Raw genomic sequence first — 22,243 nt, 5'->3', positions numbered from 1 at the left:
GAATCATAGCACAGTAGACTGACCCGTGACAGTGTGTGTTCTGAGCTCTCACGGGCTACTACGATCCCAGCGTTGAGTTGATAAGGCGCGTCGTCATCGAGGATGATTGCTTCGGGTTTTGGGAAGCCGGCATCGAGAAGTTCTTTCGTCCATCTCTCTGGTGAAATGAATGGCTGATCCACGCGATCATCTAGTGCTCCAAGCCACCATCCGGAAAGGAAGCCCTAAAGAAATCTGTTAATACCTTGATGGGAAATCGAAACAGAATTGTGCACTCACCATGACATAGTTGACACACATCATTTCTGGAACTAGTTAGTAAATTTCCATCTTTCCGCACAATCCCACTATAAATTGCTAGGAAAGAACTAGTGAGTGCACAAAGCGTTTCACATACCTGGGTTGAGCTCTTCTAAGAAGAGTCGCCCTCTTGGGCTTAACAAACTACGCATGTTACACAGAGTTGTTCTCAGGCTTGGAGTAGCATGTAAAACCTAAGTATAAATGGTTGCCGATTAGTATACACGACCTAGAGGAGTGATGGGTGGAATAGAGGAAATGAAACTAACATTTGCGGCAATGATCAAATCGAAGCTACCCAACTGAAAGCCTTGCTCAGCTGGATCTTTGGTGACATCCAGTACGGCGTATTCTATTGCAGCATGGCTTGAGAACCTCTCTTTAGCAGCTGCCATGAACCCGGATGATACATCTGTGTAAGTGTAGACACTATACAGACGCTCGCCATAGGATGACGTCAAAGCCCGCAGAATATTGGCTGTTGTCCCTCCTGTGCCAGCACCCACTTCGAGAATTCGCATGTTTGGGTTAGTGTTGGCCAGAATACTGATCATGTCAGCCGAGTCAACTGAGAGTGCATCATAGAAGTCGGTGAGAACATTGTTCTCCATCATAACATGAAGAGGGTGCATTTCATTTCTGAAAATCGCAGGCGCGACGGAAAAGAGTTGAAATGCTGCCTTGGAGAAAGCAGCATAAGGTGATGAGGAGAGTGCACGCATAATCTCATCTACGCGTTTAACTCTTTCCTCTACACTCCTCTTTTCTAGCAAGATGTCTTGATTTACGAACTTGTTCGCCCCCTGTATATAGCGTTGGACCTGCGCTTGCATCCATTTCATGAGCTTGGCAAGATGTTCGGCAGTATCGTCATTCGTCTGGATTCCTTCGCAATGGTTGAACATGCAAAGAAGAACAAGTTCCTCGAGCAATGGCCACTCATTGATACGCGGTGCTTTTCGATGGAAGTGTTTTCTCAGGTCCACGAAATCGCTATGTGGCATCCACTCGAATTGCGAAATTAACGGGATTGTATTTACTCGTGCATCATCGTTGCTTCTTGTCATTGCGCTCATTTCGAGGCCTTTTAGGCCGATTCTTGTAGTGACTGGCTCTCCGAGGTATCCCGCACTCTTCACTACAACATTTCCGGCTATCGAGCCCCGCTCCGATTTCTTAGTGACGTTGGCCATTATTTCCAGAGTATGATCAGCCGGACAAGGATGCAGGAGTAACTCTTCTATGAAGGTTGGGACCGATATACTTTTCAAGTCTCGACACAGCCCACGAGAGGATGCCACAGCAATAAGTTGGAGGAATTGGTCGATGACGGCTGGATGAAGCACATACCTAGAGCACTTTGGTTTTCCATGTGTATGTACAATCTCAACAGTGGCTTTGGCTTCATTCATGGTGGTTGCGGCCGAGATATTCTGCATGCCCTCAAAGTCACCCGTGTAGTTAAACCCAACATGCCTTAGTCCGGTATACCACGTCTTTTCGTCTACCTTGCGTGGAAATGAGCCAGTCTGGGCTACCATATGTCGAGGAAATGCGAAAGAGCTGTCTTGAGACGCTCTTGCTTCGCCAAAACAATTCCTGGCCCATCTCGTTCCGTCGAAAGAACTGATAGTGAATTGAAACCAAGGAGTGGTTTCAGACGAATCAACCATGATTCTCTTGAAGCTTGTTATGATTTCTGTGATCTTATCCATCTTTAGAACTAGCGCTGAGGCGATACGTACATTCCTCATGCTGAACGTGCCATCAGAACTTCCATCTTCAGTTTCAGACAATTGCTGAATAGCTTCGCCGACCATGGCAATATAACCAGCGGCAGGGAAAATGATATCGCCATTCACTTCGTGTCCAGCTAGCCAAGGGACTTCATTAAGAGTGAATACCTTTCTCCATACAGGCTCATTGGCTGCTGACTCGAAGACTCTGCTTCCAAGAAGCTCGTGTGGGGGATGTTCGCGAAATCTCCATTCTCGAGAAATCCGTGGCTCGAGCCAGTGGGTTATATCTTGCTTCCAGGGGTAACGAGGAAGATTTTTGACAAATTTCCCCGGTGGACAGAGAACCTCGTAATTCAGAGGGAGGCCTTGTTGATAGAGCTTGCCAGCGAGATACATCAGGCTCTCATCACAAGGGTTGCCTCTGCGAAGAGAGCCGATGTGCAAGATATGGTTATTACGGCCAGTATCCCTGAGGATCTGGCCAATCGGTCCAGCAAGCGCGGGATGAGGGCCAATCTCAATCAAAACAGCCTTGTCAGTATCGCTTGGTAAGATCTCTTCGAATGAAGAACGTAGAGCAGAGTTGAATAGAACAGGACGCTCCATATTAGCACGCCAGTATTGCGCATCAAGACAACTGTCTCCAGTCAGAAGCTTTCCAGTGACCGAAGAATAAAAGGGTATCGTAGGGCTACAGCTTTGGACGTAAGGCGTGATTTGTTTCTCATAAGTTTCCCCGTGCCGGAGCATATGGTGAGAATGATACGCTCTCTCCACCCGTAAGAGGCGAGCCAATACTCCAGGTCGTTCGGCCTGGATATTTCTGAGGACCTCCTTGACAGCTTCTGTATCTCCGGATAAAGTTGTGCTCAGTTGACTGTTCTCGCAAGCAATGTCCACCCCAGGTAACAGAAAAGGCAACACATCATCTCTACCAAGTCCGACTGCTGCCATGGAGCCCTCTTCTTTTACTGGGACATTACTAAATCCGCGGGATGCTGCGACTGCTATTGCAGCCTCCGCTGTGATAGCTCCACTGGCATAGGCGGCAGCTGCCTCACCCGATGAATGTCCAATCACACCATGGGGAATAACTCCCCAAGAACGAATAACGTCCACGAGAGCTATCTGTATAGCCACACAAAGAGGATGGCCAAGCTCAGCACTGTACACTCGGCTATCATTCTCGCCTTTATGCAACTCGTGCTCGATCTTCCATAGTGGCGGTGTCTCCATAGTCTGCAAAAATCGGTCCAGTTTCTGGATTGTCTCCCTAAAAATGATGTTTGTATCCCAAAGGTGTGCCCCCATTGTAGGCCATTGCGCACCCTGTCCGGTGAATACTAAAATAGCTTTGATCTCATTCCAGCCATCCAAAACCGATGGAACACTGGTAGTGAGCGAATCTGAAAGTTGTGGCGTGCACATGTGTCCACTTGTAACAACGAAAGAGCGATGAGGACGATGTTCTCGCTTGTTAGCCAAAGTGTATGCGAGGTCATGGAGTTCTAATTGTCTCTGGTCCTGGGCGAATTGTATGTGGCTATGGACTTGCTCTTGGAGTGATTCTGCATTATAAGCAGAGAATAGTAGCAAATTAGACCCAGAGGTCTGCTGGCACCGAATTTTCTCAGAATCATCATTATTGAAGTAGCTGTTGTTGATGAATTCATGCTGGTTACCGACCGGAGATGTCTTATCGTTAAGGTTGCCTGCGTCTGGGAGTGCCACATATGTCTGCTCACTCGGATGTGTGAACCAAGTTTCATTAGTTGAAGATCTCCGAACTGGACAGAAATTAGTTAGAAAGCCAGCGGCGGAGACTTGCGGTGATTTAAGAATTCATAGGCGACTCACGTTTAGCGTCGATCTGCAAGTCGAGGTTGAATTGCCGATACGATTCAATAATGACCTATTTACTGTTTAGTGATGTTGCTTTTACATGATCTCTGTTTACTACCGCAACGATATAAATTGAAAGCAGACGTACATGTGCATTAACACCTCCAATGCCAAATGAATTTACACTGATTCTTTCAGCGCGGCCCTTAGGCCAAGGTTCCGTTTCGATCGGGACATGGAGCTTGCACTCCTTGAAAGGAACTGTTTGGAAAGTTAAAAAAAATCCTGAGTTTATGGCGTATGCTTGACCTACTCTTTGGATTCGGTGTCTCGAAACTGATATTTGGTAAAACCATGCGGTGCTCTAAAGCTAAAACACTCTTTATCACACTAGTCAATCCCGCTGCACCCTCTGCGTGTCCAACATTTGCTTTAACCTACAAATTATTAACAACAGCTTCCACTTCAGAAACATGTACCAACTTACTGATGTAATAATGATACCTTTATCACCAAAGCAGTCCGCTATAGCCTTAGCTTCAAGTGAATCTCCTACTTGTGTACCTGTAGCATGACACTCGATTATTGCCGTTTCACTCAGGTTTGGTATTCCGGCGGCTGAGTAGGTGCGACGTATGAGATTTGCTTGTGCAAGAGGATTTGGAACAACCATTCCCAACGTGCGACCGTCGCTGTTGACTCCAGTTCCACGAATCAAAGCACGAATTGAATCCTTGTCTCGTAAAGCAGAACTTAACTTCCTGACTAGAACCATGTTGACAGCTTCGCCACGAGCGTAACCGTCGGCCGTGGCATCAAATGGCCTGGACTGACCCCTCGGAGATAACAATTCCATGTCGTTCAACGTAATCCACATAGTTGGTGAAAAAATCAGATTAATGCCACCTACGAGTGCAGCGTCACACTTGCCATTGCGAATTGCTTCGCATGCTAGATCAAGACAGACAAGCGATGAAGAACAAGCAGTCTTTACAGTCATGCTAGGACCGCGTAAATCAAACTCATAAGAAATTCTGTTGCTTAGAGCAAAATCTTCGAACCCAGTGGCACGATAACCGCCTATGTGCTGCGTTTCTTTTGCGTTGACGTCGGCCCAGTCTTCGCCGAATTCGCCGATATAGCACCCAGTATTGCTACCACGCCAGGAAGACATGCCGGCGCTTTCAAAACACTCGTAAGCCACTTGAAGGAGCTGCCTCTGGGCTGGATCGAGCCGATCTAACTCTGTCTTAGATGTTGGAAAGACTGTCGTATCGAAATTTTGGATATTAACGCCGTCGAGAAAGTAGCCTTGGGTGAAAGGAATTGTTCCACGCGTACCTGACGAGTCATAGAACCCGTCTAAATTGAATCGGTTCCTAGGAATATCGCAGAGTCCGCTTTTCTTTTCTGAAAGCAGGTTCCAAAAGTCGGATTCGCCTTTAACATTGCCAGGTAGGCGCATGGCCATACCAATAATGGCGACCGGTTCATTAGGCGTGGAAACATGAAGCGAACTGTAATCCAGTCCCTTGCCAGAACCTTCCTGATTTTCTTTGGAAGACGCGGGTGCCATAATGGCACTTCGTGTACCAGTTTACGGGCTGGTTGGTCGAAAACTCCTGCAAGGAATGAAAGCCGTAGGTATAATAGATAGTTGTTGACACGGCAAAGGTGTTGAATACTAGCAGTCGTTGCAACGAACAAAGCGTATAGTATTTGATTAGTAGTGAGCAAGAGCTGGATGGAGAGATCTCCATATGTACGGTTGCGAGCTAAGCGGGAAGCTTGGTCTAACCAGTGGTCCAAGCTTCCGGCCCGGAAAAACTCGCCGGGCTGGCTGTACGCGCATGTCCCGACAATAGTATAAGCTTATGTTTTTAATGCTCTATATGTCTTACTCAATAGCAAAACAGAGATGATCATATCCTAAATATAAAGTATGCGTCCGCAATAAAGTAGTAGCAATGGATTTTTTATGGACCAAGATAATACTACGGTTAGGAGACGCCCTCCTTGAGATAGCCTTCGGATAATATGAGGCTCCCGACTCCCAATCCCTGTAATACTTCGGATCTCTTGTTCTTAGTCCTTTTGGTACTCGGCTCTAAGCACAAGCACATCCGCCATACAAAGAAAAGGAGAGAACACACAATCAACCACAAAGATCAAGCCAAATAGTCCACGTGTCCGATGCACGCTAAGTAAAGAGAACAAAACAGCAAGGAATCAAAAGCCGGACACATATAATAAATAATTTTCAACCACTTGTTTTACAGTTGTTAGCGGTTGCAGCTTCGCCCCTACATGCAGCTACGTAACAAGTTTAAATGCCCTAACTTCCGTATAGATGTTCGCAGGAAAATAGACGATGTGATTGGTCAGTTGCCGATCCAATAATGACTAGTCTTTAGAATGCTTACGTGCAGGGGGAAAGGAGGGGTGAGGCCGCAATCGCTAACAACTGTATAATACCATCGCGCCAGATAGCGCATTTTATCTGAGAAGGGGATTCACAAACTAATTACGGCTAACGCTGTTCCCTAGCGATTTTCGTATTTGCCTTTCTTCATACTCTTCTCTATGTACTGTAACTACTACATTAGAATTTTTTGTCGGTCCTGTCGGTCCTGTCGGTTCTGTCGGTCCTGTCGGTTCTGTCGGTTCTGTCGGTTCTGTCGGTTCTGTCGGTTCGGTCGGTTAGACTCCGCAACAATCAATTCAATCCGGTCACTCTCCTAGACCCACTTACCTATCTAGGTAGGGCTTAAACTCCTATAGGTAACTACTAGGCTTAAAGCGGTAATCAATCAATCCAATCTGAACCTTCTAGGACCCACTTAATTGATTGTTGCGGACTGTGCGGTCGGTTCTGTCGGTTCGGTCGGTTCTGTCGTCTATGGAGAGCTCGAGAGGGGCAGAGACAGCGACAGGGATAGGGTCAGGGATAGGGGCCAGAACACCAAAGTCATCTGCGGCTGTTCGCAGCCAAACAATCGCAATAAATACCAATCATATTTCGATCTCCTCTATGCCAAGCTTGATCAATATGACGTCGCGCCACATAATATCTACAATATGGACGAGAAGGGCTTCTTACTTGGCCGTATTTCACCACCAAAAAGAATCTTTTCGAAGGAGTTTTGGGAGTAAAAGAAAGTACGGCAATTCCTCCAAGATGGCAGTAGAGACTGGATAATGATTATTGGCTGTATCTGCGGTGATGGGAGCTCAGTAGATCCTACGATAATCTACGAGGGCGTAGAGGGTCTTTGCGATGGATAGCTGCAGGATCTAGTGGTGGGAAAACACCCCGTTTTTTGCTGTACAAGCCCGTCGGGATAGTGTAACAATGACCTCGCGCTGGCTTGAGTTGAGCAGGTGTTCAATCGGCTCACGAAGGAAAAAGCAAAACGCGACTACCGGACGCTTCTCGTCGACGGGCACGGCAGTCACCTGCCGCCTTCCTTCATCGAGTACTGCCATACCCACCGAATACTACTCGCAGTATTTCCGCCTCACGCCACTCACAGCCTCCAGCCACTCGACCTTGGCGTGTACTCACATCTGGTAGCTGCGTACAGTACCGAGCTCACCCATCTAATCCACAGCGGTCAAGGACTATTCGATATGCGGAAAAGTGATTTCCTACGCATATTGTGGGCGGAATATACATCTGCTTTCACAGCTAATGATATGTTGAGTAGTTTTCGTGCCATTGGGATCTATCCGCGCGATCCCGACGTCATGATAAAACGCTTCAAAACACCACCACGACGAGCCGATATAGATATAGAAATTGGAGAGGCAGGTGATGGAGATGGCTGGAGAGATCTGTCAAAGTTATTTGACACTGCTGTGCCAAATACATCGAAATATGCAGCCAAACAGCTTAAACAGGCGCTGCATCCATTGCAGATCCAGAACGAGCCTTTACACCATGAAAACAAGGAACTGCGGGGTAGTATTACTACCAGAAAACGCCGCAAATCTGATAGAAAGCTTGTCGATCTGCAGCAGCACGAAGAGTATCATAGTATTGCAGTGGTGTGGAGCCCTCGATCAGTAAGAGAGGCTAAGCCCGCGAGGCAGCAGAACAACTGCAACACCATGAAAAAAAAAGAAAAAAAAACAACAACAGAGGGGGGAGCGAGCTGCCGCAGCTGCGTATAAAAAACAGATGGCACAAGCAGCACGGGAGACTCGTGGAATGGCCAAAGTAGTGCGGCAGCAGGAGCGTGATGCGAGGGCTGCACAACTAGCTGTCGCGCGCGCTCAAAAGGCACAAGACTGCGCTACTATAATCGCACAAAAAGCTCGCGATAAGTAGAATATAGCTAAGCGAAAAGCTTCATCAATTTAGAATAAAAAATATCAAAGCGGCGTCGTGTTGTGTGGAGGCTGAAAGTGGTAGTGGTGATGCATCACCGCCCGCCAAGCCTCCCACTAAAACCACCGCGCGCGGCCGCAACGTGCGGTTACCCAGCAAATATCAGTAGATATATACCAAGTATACAATCATGCCATTACTCCACCGGAAAACCTCGCGATAATAGCGTTTTGGTGGTGGTGGTCAAAAGCTTCATTTTTTGGCAGGCACGCATTTTGGTGGGGTGTTGCATTGGCTGAACTGTTGCACGCACTGACCACATACCGGTAACTTAAGTTAGAGGTGCCGGACGGGCCAACGCCGCGGACGGGCCAACACCGGATTTTCCCTGCCAACACTATCACAAACTTGAAGCTGTAGAGCTCTACACAAAAGCTATTATCGCGAGAAATCCTAGTGTAGTAATCTCGTAGTATTGTTTATTTGATCTATCTACTGATATTTGATTGGCAGCTTGATGGGGCGGCCTGAACGCGAGCGTGGTGATGGTAGTGCAGCTGATCGATTGGCTGGCTGCGCACCACCACTACTACTACCAACGATAATGTTTTTTGATACTACCTTGGCACGGCACTTAGAGCTAGGCTTCTTGCCTATTTGAGAGATTTTGATAGCTTTTTCAAGTCGCTTGTGAGCGGCTTGGCGGGCTATCCGGTAGGCAGCTGCTTTAGCTTTCTGCCTCTCACGATCTAGTCTTGCCTCCGCCCGCGCACGTCGCCGCGCATCTAGTTCTTGAGCTTTAAGTAGCTTTCTCTCCTCTCTAGCTTCGATTGCGATAGCTTTTTGGTATTGTGACTCCTCATAATCGCGCTGTTTCTGCTCATATTGCTGGCGAGCTTCTCGCACCTTCCGTGGAGACCAGAAAGTAGCTCCACCATGATAATCGTCGGACAACTCGAGCGTACCAGGCTGGATACGCTCCTTCCGCTGTCTCTCATCGGTGAGAGCTGCCCGGAGTTGCTCGTTTTCTCGTTGAAGAAACGCTGTATCGGCGGATAGTTTCATCATGATTCTATTAAGCGCTGAGATCGATCTACTGCTTGTAGATTGATTGAGTAGCTGCCGAATCGTTTTCCAATCAGCTGCTGATGCTACTAATGCGTCTCTATCGCTATTAGTAGCTGTAGTTTTGAACCTTTGAAGTATAACTTCTGGATTGAGCGGTGACAGTCCAGTAGCTCTAAAAGCATGGAGAATTGATAATTCCTTGAACGCTGCGCACCAAGCTGTCCAGAACAGCGGGAAGAAATGAGATTTGGTGAATAGTATCAGCCCTTAGCTAGTATCGGTGAAGTTTGATAGCTCGTTCGAGTATGGGGTGGATAGTGGCTTAAATAATCTAACATTGAGCGGCTGCAGCGTATGCGTTGAGTGTGGCGGGAAGATAGCTAATAGTGTTTTATTCTGATCACAATAGTTAATAAAGTCCATCGTTATATGACTATGGTGCCCATCTATGATGAGTAATCGGTAAGAAGGTTGAGCTTTTGGCTTAGTGGCTGGATTGAACACTTGTTTGAGCCATTGGAGACCGATATTATCGTTCGACCAGCCAGTGGCTGATGCGGTGATATACACAGTATGTATATTTGGATCGAAACCTTGCAACCACGAGCTTTGGATCGATCCAGATTGGCTGGAGTAGATGATGCTTGGATCTAGATACAATCCATCCGCGCAGATACACGCGATCAGCGCAATCCATTCGCGATTACCATCTTGAATATTTGATCTTTTCAATTTGGACTTGAGAGCAGCTTTAGAAAAGATTCGGACTGAACGGGACTGTACTCCAATCATGAAGCCCTTCTCATCCATATTATTGTCAGATATTCACTCTCATCTGAAATACTGATGAAATAGGTAATGTGTTGGTTGGCTTTGCACTAAGTGCGTAAAGGGAAATAACGATAACTAGGAATGCATTCTGTTCGGTGGTTCTGATTGATTGTCTACGAACATAGCTGCTACGAAGGTATACCTAAGCTCTGCGCAAGGTGGGCCGAAGTCGGGCCGAAGTGTCAAGCAGCCGACGTCTCTACCGATACTCACGATCCGACATAATGAATGGTGATGATGTTGATTATTTTTACTGTGTTGTGGTTCTGTCTACGGTTGTGGGCACACCTAGGGGGTGCCAAGCCTTCCTGTGATCCGATTGGCTCTCACAGATGCCGGGTCGCGCTAGTCTAACCCAGCGTCTGTACGCTCTCATCTTCAACAGTGCTATTATCTGACAATTATATACAGGGGGGTGACATAGAAAAAACACGTTACTAAAAGTTCTAGTTTTTAAGCTAGTTGTTACACGGGGTTAGGTGCTGATACTTCTCCAAGCTTGATCCGGATTAGGGCGAGTAGGATAATGTGAATAGCTCCGTGAGAGTTTGTCTGGCGATACAGTGGAGTGGTGTGCTTGTAGAAAAGATGCAAAAGGTTTGACAACTACTAATCTATTTAATAGACTAATAGGTTACAATCTTGTTAAGTAAAGTAACTAACTACTGGATGGTTGCTCGTATACAAGCCAAGATAAATGCACCTTGCAAGGAGCAAAAATGCGTTCCTCTAGCGACAGCGAAGCATACCGCACAGCCATCATCAGAACTTGCATCACCATCACAACCACAGCAGTCTAAGCTTGTTCGGCGAAGGGGTTCTTCAGATGCACCTAAGCTCACACCGTTGTTAAAGCACCGTAGGAATCATTCTTCGCCAACGGTTGGGGGAGGTTCAACAGCAGACAGCAGCCGATCTAGGAGTAGAAAACGCCCGGGTGAATCGAGCGATTCAGAAAAATCATTCTCTTTCACACGCTTCATAGTTACCGAATCAGAAGCGAACTTTCCCCAATCGACAATTAACCGATCTAAACGCTCGAGGATAGACATCCCACAAGGTCGGTCACACACCCGGTCTCCTCAGCTGAGTTCAGAGATCACGTCTACAGTGGATGTCAATCTGTCCAATGACACCTCCGCCAATATCATGATATCAGACACACCTAACAAGAACAACATTGTTGATGTCGATGAAGACAGCCTATCGGGGGCCGATCAAGTGAAGCGAAAGCTACAACTTGACCTTGCTCGTCTACTGAATAGTGAGCCAGATTACACTGGCATACTACGTGAAGTTATACCGCCCACGAAGCAACTTTATGCGATAAGATGGCATCGCAAACCCTACAGTGACTTGGAGATTGAATTCAGCAATTTCAACCGAGCATTGATCCATTGGGAAGATCTTCTCAAGAGGCTCACGGCTTCCACTGGTATCGCACAATAGCATCTTGAGGACCTTCTTCAAAAACTAGCCGACCAGGCGACCTTTGAAGATCGTGTAGCTGTGTTTCATGATTCTGGGCCGAGATCACACGTAGGCTTTCCTCTTGAAAGCTGGACCGTTTCCCTTGCCCCGTTGTTCGAAGGTCTGTTGGGCGATACTTATATGCCTCTTTCATTCGAGATTCTAGTAAATAACTTGAGATCTGTTACTCAAACCATGTATGAAACTTGTTGAGAATATTCCGGTCACCTGTCACGAGGACGCTAAGTCACATGACCCACACCGCTCTATATTAGCCGAGCTTTGTATAGTTAGCAATTGACACACTTACATGCCATGACTGAGAGAGTCATTCTTTCTCAACAGGTTATGAGCCCGGCTTACGCGCTTGCGTGTGCATTGTGAGTGTCCGGAGTGTCGTTTCTTCGATATGGGCAGCAAGCTGGTATATGCGTGTCTACGCCAGAACAACCCAGGAGGTCGTCGCCTTCTATATTCTAAGACACTGGGTCGTCGCCCTGGCTGCCGCGAAGGGTATTAAGTCCTGAAGACACTGGGCCGTCGCCCTGGCTACCGCGAAGGGTATTAAGTCCGAAGAAAAATGGACTATCGTCCGGAGAAGCTGGGAGCGTCTCGAAGATACCTTGGGCGAGTTATACCCAATTCCGACGCGCGAGTCGAAGAGAGCAATGGTTGCTCTATCCCTTTTCAACCAACCTTTTGACAACGATTCGAATACCTACCTACCGACGGTAACCATCGATTCTTCCGAAAACAACTCGAATTGCCTGCCTATCGATAGTAACCTTTCGAGACCTTCTTTTTAAACTAGTAGCTACAGTTCGACAGCTACTTTCAATTCCTTAAACTCGAAAACCTACCGTTTGACGGTGCTCGAAGTTTTTTTACTCTCTCGAACGCTACCCACCTACCCCCACCCGATTTCTCGATCGATTTTTATCTTCTTTCCAAAGGATTTCGTTAAATAAACGCAAAGAAGCAAAGGCTTATATAACGATGGGGGAGAATAAGGGTGTTAGGGTCTGGAGCCCTGAATAGGACACAGACAAGGAGGCAGGAGCGGAGGAACGGAGCGGGGACAACAAGAGAGGAGAGCGTACATAGCTAGAGTACTGGGAGTACTAAGCTAGGGGAGCGCTAGGATAGAGGAGAGCGTACACAGCTAGAGTACTGGGAGTACCAAGCTGGGGGAGCGCTGGGACAGAGGAGAGCGTACACAGCTAGAGTACTGGGAGTACCAAGCTGAGGGAGCGCTGACTCTCACGTAGGAGTCGAGGGAGAGTCGGTATGTTGGTGATATCGATTCTACCTTGATTTTCAAACGCGAAAATTCTCTCGACCTTCTTTCTCGACCTTCTTTCTCGACCTTCTTTCTCGACCTTCTTTCTCGACCTTCTCTCTCGACCTTCTTTCTCGACCTTCTTTCCTCAACTCTTCACTCGGCCGATACCTCACTTTACTTGAGGGACTCGCAACGTAACGGCCACTATAGGGTGACAGGGAGGTTTCATTCTTGTTGACAAGGCACTTCTGGGGGAGTGTTGGAAAGTGCATGCAAGGCGTTCAGTGGAAGCATATAAAGGGAGAAGAAGCTTCGACTGCAAGACCTATACAAAGTAGTGGGTACAGCTGATCGGCTTATGGGGGAGTGTTGAGAATATTCCGGTCACCTGTCACGAGGACGCTAAGTCACATGACCCACACCGCTCTATATTAGCCGAGCTTTGTATAGTTAGCAATTGACACACTTACATGCCATGACTGAGAGAGTCATTCTTTCTCAACAAAACTGTTCAATATAGCGAGTAGTCGAACCACCGCGAAGCAGTTGTACAATCTATTTGCAAAGCCCCTAACATTCAAAGTGCTAAACACTTTAATGTGAGCCTTTCCTATGTGCTATTTATTGCTGTTCTGGTGTCATGTTTGATGCTTACATCGATAGATGCTTGTTCTGACAATAGTATGTACGCATCTGCCACATTACCGAACGGACTATACAACGCATGTGCTGCAAGGCCTGTTTTGTTCCTCACTTACAGTCGCCCGCATGCAATCCACGGCTCTAATTCTGTTTGTCTTGCTTGTGTGGGCGTTCACTGCATCTCGCTAACAAGCCTATTCTCCTGCTGGTTCGCGAACGAGCACTGGCGCGTGAGAACGGAATGACGACCTGTTCCAGCTTTACAGCAAATCACTTTCTCTCTCGTTGCTGACTGAGAGCATATGATCATGTCCTTCTGCATATTCAAGATACGCAAAACCTTTGCGCTTTGCGGCCATCGGAACTCTAAACGCGTCATAAAACATCGTCACTATTGTTTGCATTGCAGAGCGCAAAATCGAGATTTTCAAGCCCCACCATCGCGCGGTACGAAAGGCGTACGCCTTTCAGCACACCTTTCGCCGACGTCTGGCTAGCTCTACCTATGATATCTAGAGTCATAAGAGTAATTAGTGCCATGGAGAAAATGGCATTCAAGTACGCTGAATCCAAAGTAAGACGTGCTCATGAATGTAACAGTAGGATTGAGGAAGAGGGGGATTGCATTGTTGGTGTAGCTACGAACAGAGTCCGCAACAATCAATCCGGATTGTGAGATTGATCTTGTGAGATTGTCAGATTGAAGCTATAATCAAATCAAGAAGCTAGTCTTTAGATTGGTAGCTCAATCAATCAATCCGTGACATCTAGATTACCAGATTGATGAGATTGTGCCGCTGCTGTAGGGGTGGAGGGTGAAGGATAGATAAAGGATGGAGTTTCTCGTGATAGCGCGTCGTGACGCGTCGTGGCGCGTCCTACTAAGTCGTATTACCTAGCGGAGCTCCCCTCACCCCTCTATCCTCCGCCTATATCGTTCGTTTTTAACAACGCGTTACAATGCCTCCCCGATCTCAAAAGAAGCGTAGCGGCGCACCTACAGTTGCTGCTAAAGCTGCTAAACGACTGCGCCTATCGCAGCGATCGCTGTCGCCCCGAGAAGCCCTAGCTAGCCAGGCCACCGAGTCGCCGTCTGAGCCAGCGTGGGAAACGCAATTTTTGGAGTCGCAACCTGAAGCTGAGATCGCCGCGCCCACTGAGGGCAGCCACGCTGGCACTGGATTAATAGCAGACGACGCTGGCGCAGGCCGGTCGACGTGGGAGACTGACGGGGCTGATCACTTTGATGGGATTAATTGGGAGCGGCTGAAGCAATACATGAAGCCAGTTAAGGCGCCAACAGGTAAGAAGAGTTGGATATATCAGCATGGCTATCGCGTTGTTAAGCGGAGCAACCCAAAAAGCGTGTGGTTTGTATGTAGATACTGCCATTCTCACAAGGTCTTTGGTGGTGGCCTATACGATATAACGAGAGCGACGTCTGCAGTAGCAACTCACCTCCGGAAGGCTGCACGAGGCCATGGCCTGTCTAACGATCTCGACGCAAAAAGCAGCATCGCGTACGGGCAAGGTCAGCTATCGCTGCAGCAGGCGATCGACGGCGGCGTTGAACTATCCCAAGAAGCAGCCAACGTATTTGGCTACTTTAACGTACAACAGTTTCGACTCGCCTTTGTTCTCTGGCTTGTCGACAACAATATGCCAATGGAAATAATCGCCCGGCAATCGACGCGCGACATGATCAAGTTCGCCAACCCAGAGGCAGAAAGCGCGTTGTGGCGAAGCCCTCGCAGTGTCGCAACGTATGCGATGAGGCTGTTCAAGTTGCTAAAGCCGCAGATAGTCTTAGCCCTATCTGCAGCTATAAGCAAAATACACATAAGCTTTGACGGCTGGACGACTAAGGGCGGGAAGCGCGGCTTCTTTGGGATCGTTGCCCATTTTGCTACAGCAGCTGGTGCCGTACACGACTTGCCTATTAGCCTCCCGCAGCTCGCTGGCGCGCACACAGGCAAGATAAAAATACAATTCTGCGCAACCTAGCTAACTTCTATAGGCGAGGCTATTGCTGCTGTTGTTATCCAGACGCTGAGAGAGTTTGGCATTACACCTGATCAATTAGGCTACTTTGTCCTCGACAACGCGTCAAATAATGACACCGCAATTGCAGCAATTGCGCGCGATTACGGCGGCTTTGATCCTATACACCATCGTCTCCGCTGCAGCCCTCATACGATCAATCTTATTGGGCAAGCTCTGCTTTTCGGCGACGACAAGGACTCGTACAACAACGTTGCAGAGCAGCTTAGAACAGAGGAGCTGTACATGCGCGAGTGGCGCCGACATGGGCAATTAGGCACGCTAATTGCAGTTATCAACTTCATCAGGACGCCGCAGCAGCATGAGCTTTTCCAGGCTTGCCAGCGCGACGCCAACAAAGCGCTGCCGGCCGATGATCAGATCCCACTCCTTACACCCGTACGCCCGGTCGTCACCCGCTGGAACTCGTATCACGCCGCTATTGAGCGCGCTACAAAGCTTCACGGCGCCTTTGATCGATATATGGAGCACCACATTAAAAGTGTCGCTTTTAACGAAAAGCGCAGCGGTAGCGCCTGCAAGGATGTGCCGGCTTGGATGAGGCAAGGCGGGCTCGCTGCCAACGACTGGGCAACAATTACAGAGTACCAGAACTGCCTTAAGCCGCTTAAGATAGCAACGAAGAGGCTAGAGGGTCGCGGTAAGGTTGGCAGTTTTGGCGCAATCTACGAAGTGCTGCCAGTCTTCGAGTATATACTGCGTAACCTCGAAGAGCTTGCGCAGCCATGGATTGACGTTGACTTCAACGCGCATAACGAGGCGCCAGAAGGTATATTTTGCAGCTACTTACAGGTTTTCCTCGCTAACGATTGCGTCTATAGATCACCTTCATATTAACCTCCGCGCTGCCTGGAACAAGGCTGACGCTTACTACAATAAGCTCGACGACTCCCCAGTCTATTACGCTGCTACGTGCCTCCACCCTCTCTACAAATACTACTGTGAAAACAGTTGGAGCGAGAAGCCAGAGTGGATCGAGGCCGCTAATAAGGGCTTCCAGCGGCTTTGGAAAAGCTATAAAAAGCTGCCAACGCCAGTGGCTATTCCAGCGGCTCGAGCCGCCCGAACAAGCGATATAGACGAGGTAATCGGGGCCTATACACAGCGTAATCACACAGCAGCAGCCCCGCAAGGCGATGAGTATGACCGCTGGCTTAATCAAGAGCCGCCATGGCGTAGCCTTGACGACGGTAACGTTATCCAGTACTGGATTGCGATGCGCTCAAAATACCCCTGTTTAAGCCAGTTTGCAATCGATATACTGACTATCCCAGCCTCAAGCTGTGAGTGCGAGCGGCTCTTTAGTGAGCTCGGTGATCTACTCGAGCCAAAACGACGCGCGATCGGCAGTGAGTTGCTTGCGGCTCTACAGCTTATACGGGCATGGACTCGGGCTGGCTACACTACCATAAAAACAATTGAAACGCACAGCGGCGACGGTGATAGTAGCGGCAGTAGTAGCGAGAGCTTTACAGACGACTCACTGGCGCGAGAGTACGATATATACAACTGGACAGACTCGTTAGATATCGTAACTCTGGGGGAGTAGCTACACTACCAAAATCTAAAATTTCTGACAATCAAGTCAAGTCAAGACAATCTCAACTGCCTCACGACACCTCAATCTGCAATCAAAACAATCCGTAGGGCTGCTCTCGCCTAATCAAGTCAAGAAATCGGTCTCAGATTGTCTTGACTTGATTGTTGCGGAGTCTGGCTACGAAGGTGGGCAGCTATATATATGAATGTGGGATGTACGAAGTGTGGTAGCGAGAGCAGTACCCAACTTGTACCAGAATATGTCTTGGCAGGACCCAAACCGTTACAATGAAGATCCCCTGCTCTAACGCAAACGACAAAGTTACTTGATTATTCAGAGCGCCCCTAGGATACTATATAAGCCTAAAAGATATGGTTTTAATCTTGCATCCCATGCGGCCTTTATCTAGGTGTACTCCGGGTTGTTCCAGCCTGCTGTAACTTTCGTTGGCTTTTCCAGAGAGTAAATACTTCGCGTGCTGGCATACTGACAGATTTTGAATAATTGAATAACCCCCTTCCCTATGTGCCGGAAAACCTTGCGGGCCGGAATGAGCCAATGAGATACACCATCGCGCAGGAATGACTGCTGACTTTGCGCTCCTATTGGCCAGTTCCGGCCCATCAGGTTTTCCGGCACACACGAAGGGGCTTTAGCCTGTAATTTTGCTATAAAAAGCTTGCGATAGATGGATATAGGTACGAGAACATACATATCATCTTGACTATATTAAACTGTGCGGCTTGGACAGGAAATGCTTGGACAATGTTGGTGGTCCGTTGGAGGGATATTCGACCCACAGGGACGGACGTTACCTAGAATAGATGCTATCCTTGCAAGACTACTGGGCTGGTAATCAACTTTCGGTATCGAAATTCTATTTTGACGCCTGGATCAGGAATATTTTCAGCCCCAATGCAAAGGTTCGCCGGACGATCATCTTGAGCTGTGGCAAAACGCCAGTCATAGTCACGCAAGAGATGGATCAAAAGAACTTTGATCTCTGTGGCAACAAAGAAGCGTCCTGGACAAGCGTGAAGTCCATGGCCAAATCCAATGTGTTCAGAAGACGTCGTAACAAGCAGGTGTTTCTTTTCATCGCCTGTTGCCTCTTTAAGTCTCAGGAAACGGTCCCCTTTGAACACGTGTGCTTCTTGATAAGTGCTATCGCTCTGCATCATAGTAGTCGGAACAGCCAGAAGAGCCCCTTTCGGAATCTCAGTGCCATCAGAAAGGACCAGATTTTCCTCTGCCCGACGATTCATAGTGACTAAAGTTGGTATTGTCATGTTAGCATCAATTACTCAAAAGTGTTTCCTGAGTTATACTAACTGAGAGCCATTGGGTGGAGACGCTGGCTCTCCTTCAAAAAGCTATCCATCAACTGTAACTTTACCAACTTGGATTTCTCTATGGAACCGTCTCCAAGGACACGATCAATTTCTTCGCGCAGGCGGTCCATGTATTCAGAATAGGCGCACAGATCATACAGCACGTTGGTAAGAAAACCAGCAGTCGTGTTGATCGCTGCAATCGAAAGTCCCAGCTGGGCGTTGACAATGTCGTAGGGTCTTTCACCAGCTTCGTGCTTTAGCCATGCCCAGGCATCAGACTGACTTAGTAGTCCGCCAGTCGCCTTCAGATGGTCACCCATGATATGTAAGGCATGCCGCTTTGTCCGCCGTAGCTGCGAAGTCTCTTGAAGGAACCAATGGACAATGGGCTGCAAGAAGGTAGGCCATATCCGGAGGGCGCGAGCAGCCCGGAAAACCTCGACTGCGTGCGCGACTAAAATTTGCAGCCACTCAGAGTTTCGGCATAGCTCTTTCCCCACGAAAACCCTCGACGACAAACGGGCGCTCAGGATCTGAGCGCATGGATAGAAATTGACTGATCGCCATTCTGATACGTTCAACATCTAGCCTATACGGGATTGAAATTCTATTCAGGAACGTTGTGCTTACCTTTTGTGTGTGCAAATAGATCCGGCAACGCTGCCCCTGCCTCATCAGATACTATCTCTGTCACCGCCACTGCATAATGTGTCAGCTCTGTAATAACACAAAGTATGAACTCTGCTAACATACCTAATGAATTGCTGATTTTCTTTCGGACAGTGTCTAGCAGAATCCCGTCTTGTACGACAGCATGAAAAGCCTCAAAGCCAGGATAATCATAGAATAGGTCCTGATTGTGACAGCGCGCTTTGTAAATATATATAGTTTGTAGAAGAGTTAATAACGGCTTACTTTTTTTATAAATCCAAGAAATGTCAGTCTTGGGTCAGATGAAATCTCTTCAACCATAGTGGGGGGGACGATGATCTTTGGCCCAGTGTTCGCAAATATTTGGAAGGGGCCGGAATGCTGTTCATTTCATATTATATCATGATCTTGCTGAGCTTTCATAATTTTCTTTCTTACCTGTTTCAAGCCGGCAGCGATAACAGCGTTTGCGTCAGTCAGAAAACGTTTTTTAGCATCCCAAGTACCTGTATCGTTTTCCTGAGTCCCAACTACAGGTATTCCATAATATGGCCGGTCATCTCCGTATCTCCGCACAAACCATAGTAAGGCAACAACCAGAGATGAACTGTAGAAGAGAACTTGATATATAATGGGCATCTCACAGTCCATTTTGTATAGCTATAATAACAATATCAAGTTAAAAGCAGGCCAACTAATTATTAGCTCAGTATGCTCATACCATGAAGCAAAGATAATTTATTCATTCTCTTCACGTTGGTCGGTCAATTGGATTGCGAAGTTAACCATATGTAGGGGTGACGTGGAGCTTCCAGACATGACGTGGAGCATCTGAATATGACGTGGAGCATCTGAATATGACGTGGAGCATCTGAATATGACGTGGAGCCTCCAGATAGGGCAAAGAGCTTCCTTCTAGCTAACTAGAACGTAGAATTTACATGGCAGGATTTCAATGATATTGCCCGTGCCGGAGCGCAGGCCTGTCACCTCAATGATAACACATAGCTTTTAGTACATATATACACTCTCATGCAGTTGCAGCTTCCGGTTTCTGTAAGCAGGCGGCTTTTGATCCCATGCTAAGCCTCTCTCATCCAATAGTGACCTTACCCAAATAGTGCTAGCTCTTGTCAGCAATGCCACGGGTCAATCTTCTCCTCAATACTCCGGCCAATCAAACGGAGATACCTATGGAGTCTAAGCCTCTTCTGAGCAAGCGTGTACTGGGAGAATTGATGGCCTATGCGAGATGACAATTGAGCCGCGTGTGCAAAGCGGAAGCTGCAAGTGCATGAGAGTGTACATCTACCACAGCCGCGCGTAGTTGAATAAACTTGACTAAATATTTAAATAATTGAAAAGCATCATACAGTGCTGAAAAATATCACAATAAAACATCGTCAAGTTGTGGGTGCTGCAAGTCAAGTTGAAGTTGCTCCACCTGCTCACACTTATTACCACCACCTAAGAAATATTTAGTAGATGAAAAGCTTCGGATACATCTATGTACCAATACACTGGGACGTTCCGAGATAGCTGCTGCTGTGGGTGGTTGTACAGCCTCATATTTCTGAAGTCCTTATATTGTTGGGGTGGCTCATCAGCTGAAGCGGACAGCTGTTAGCTTTCAATCCCTCGGCCTTCCGTCAAGGAGAGAATCCTTCTTTTTACTTGTAACAAAGGACTGGGATTCTGGATCTTTGGGAAAAAAAATTATGCGGCCAGACTCGTACCGTGATGATGGGCTCATCTCGCATTTCTCTACAGTACCACCATCTGGAACTGCGGGCTTCCTGTCGCTGAAACTAACACGCCGGAAGATACACTGCTTGAGGTGGACATGGGCAGCCAGAAACAAAAGGGTAGGAGGTAGGCCTTGCTTAGACATTGTAACGGTTTGGGACTTGCCAAGACCGACTTGGGTGAGAGTTGGGTACGGCTATCTGTCAGATTAGATAAGATATTGCACAAAAGTGATGGATGTTCATGATTGATTGTTGTTGTGTCTGTTCTAAGGTGCGCGCTGAGAGTTTTGTTCTGCTAAGACGCTAACCCGTTATTAGCTAGCGGTGTCGGCACTTTCGGCTCGACACGCCTGCTATCTGACACTATCGCTACCACACTTTCTCATCACACACACCTATATAGCTGCAGTTCCTCCATAGCTACACAATGCAACGCAGTCCTCCTCCTCTCCTCACACCGTTACAGACATCACCTTTGAAACAATTAGCTTAGCAAATGAGTATTTTGCGACAAAAGCGACCACCTTACAAAACACTTCGTCTATTCATAATATAATCCGCCAATATATAGAATTCAAAAGATAGAATGATGCTAGCCACGGAACTTCTCGCATATATGTTAAAATCTTAGACATCACGTAGCCGGACGTTACGTATATGACATAAAGTCTGTCCCTATGTGACGAAAAACCCCGCGTGCCGAAAATGACCAATCGGATTACGAGGGTCGTAGATAAGTGTCATCCTTGCGATCCGATTGGTCATTTTCGGTACACGGGGTTTTCGTCACATAGGGGCAGACTTTATATTAGTTAGCCATAATATGATACTGTCGGATCGTGAGTATCGGTAGAGACGTCGGCTGCTTGACACTTCGGCCCGACTTCGGCCCACCTTGCGCAGAGCTTAGGTATACCTTCGTAGCAGCTATGTTCGTAGACAATCAATCAGAACCACCGAACAGAATGCATTCCTAGTTATCGTTATTTCCCTTTACGCACTTAGTGCAAAGCCAACCAACAGATACTCTAATACTCGGAACCAAGCTGCTTGCCTTTACCATCATAACCTCGGGTTCCGAGACATAGCGTTGCGGGCGATAATCAAGCCCATGTTTTTGTACACGTCATTTTGGTAAATTGGTTTTGCCTTCACACGCGGCTCCACGTCATCGTAGCCAGCGCCGATTCATGTATGTTTTTGACCTAATTAATATAAGTAGTGACACTAACTCCGATAATGGAAGTTCACGCAAAAACAACAGATCTAATGCAAACTTGATTTCTGGGAAAATATTCAATCTGTCGGATCGTGAGTATCGGTAGAGACGTCGGCTGCTGGACACTTCGGCCCGACTTCGGCCCACCTTGCGCAGAGCTTAGGTATACCTTCGTAGCAGCTGTGT

General features: G+C 47.5%; 6 protein-coding genes across 6 annotated transcripts; 2 read left to right on the top strand and 4 right to left on the bottom strand.

Moving 5' to 3' along the window:
• Window positions 1-515: 515 nt before the first annotated feature.
• PtrM4_142820 (Polyketide synthase module protein) lies at window positions 516-5,457 on the bottom strand (the record flags this gene model as incomplete). The annotated part of the gene is made up of 5 exons (XM_066109600.1): window positions 516-3,826; window positions 3,897-3,951; window positions 4,030-4,142; window positions 4,195-4,318; window positions 4,369-5,457. The coding sequence occupies 5 exons, from the start codon at window positions 5,455-5,457 to the stop codon at window positions 516-518; spliced, it is 4,692 nt and encodes a 1,563-aa protein (XP_065960522.1).
• A 3,246-nt stretch (window positions 5,458-8,703) lies between these two features.
• PtrM4_142810 (MAP7 multi-domain protein) lies at window positions 8,704-9,276 on the bottom strand (the record flags this gene model as incomplete). Its single annotated transcript, XM_001942135.2, has 1 exon — window positions 8,704-9,276. One exon carries the CDS (start codon window positions 9,274-9,276, stop codon window positions 8,704-8,706), a length of 573 nt encoding a protein of 190 aa, XP_001942170.2.
• Window positions 9,277-11,259: 1,983 nt separating this feature from the next.
• Window positions 11,260-11,559, top strand: PtrM4_142800 (uncharacterized protein; the record flags this gene model as incomplete). Its single annotated transcript, XM_001942136.2, has 1 exon — window positions 11,260-11,559. The coding sequence occupies one exon, from the start codon at window positions 11,260-11,262 to the stop codon at window positions 11,557-11,559; it is 300 nt and encodes a 99-aa protein (XP_001942171.2).
• Window positions 11,560-14,464: 2,905 nt separating this feature from the next.
• On the top strand, window positions 14,465-17,114 carry PtrM4_142790 (Dimer-Tnp-hAT domain containing protein; the record flags this gene model as incomplete). Its single annotated transcript, XM_066109599.1, has 3 exons — window positions 14,465-15,422; window positions 15,522-16,334; window positions 16,387-17,114. The coding sequence occupies 3 exons, from the start codon at window positions 14,465-14,467 to the stop codon at window positions 17,112-17,114; spliced, it is 2,499 nt and encodes an 832-aa protein (XP_065960521.1).
• Window positions 17,115-17,932: 818 nt separating this feature from the next.
• Window positions 17,933-18,759, bottom strand: PtrM4_142780 (uncharacterized protein; the record flags this gene model as incomplete). Its single annotated transcript, XM_001942137.2, has 2 exons — window positions 17,933-18,375; window positions 18,438-18,759. 2 exons carry the CDS (start codon window positions 18,757-18,759, stop codon window positions 17,933-17,935), a joined length of 765 nt encoding a protein of 254 aa, XP_001942172.2.
• A 1,934-nt stretch (window positions 18,760-20,693) lies between these two features.
• Window positions 20,694-20,981, bottom strand: PtrM4_142770 (uncharacterized protein; the record flags this gene model as incomplete). The annotated part of the gene is made up of 2 exons (XM_066109598.1): window positions 20,694-20,697; window positions 20,827-20,981. The coding sequence occupies 2 exons, from the start codon at window positions 20,979-20,981 to the stop codon at window positions 20,694-20,696; spliced, it is 159 nt and encodes a 52-aa protein (XP_065960520.1).
• Window positions 20,982-22,243: the final 1,262 nt, after the last annotated feature.

The sequence above is a fragment of the Pyrenophora tritici-repentis genome, chromosome 8, assembly GCF_003171515.1.
Source record: "Pyrenophora tritici-repentis strain M4 chromosome 8, whole genome shotgun sequence".
Lineage (NCBI taxonomy): Eukaryota > Fungi > Ascomycota > Dothideomycetes > Pleosporales > Pleosporaceae > Pyrenophora > Pyrenophora tritici-repentis.
The sequence above is the reverse complement of the archived record's forward strand: the minus strand, read 5'-3'. Positions and strand labels throughout refer to the sequence as shown.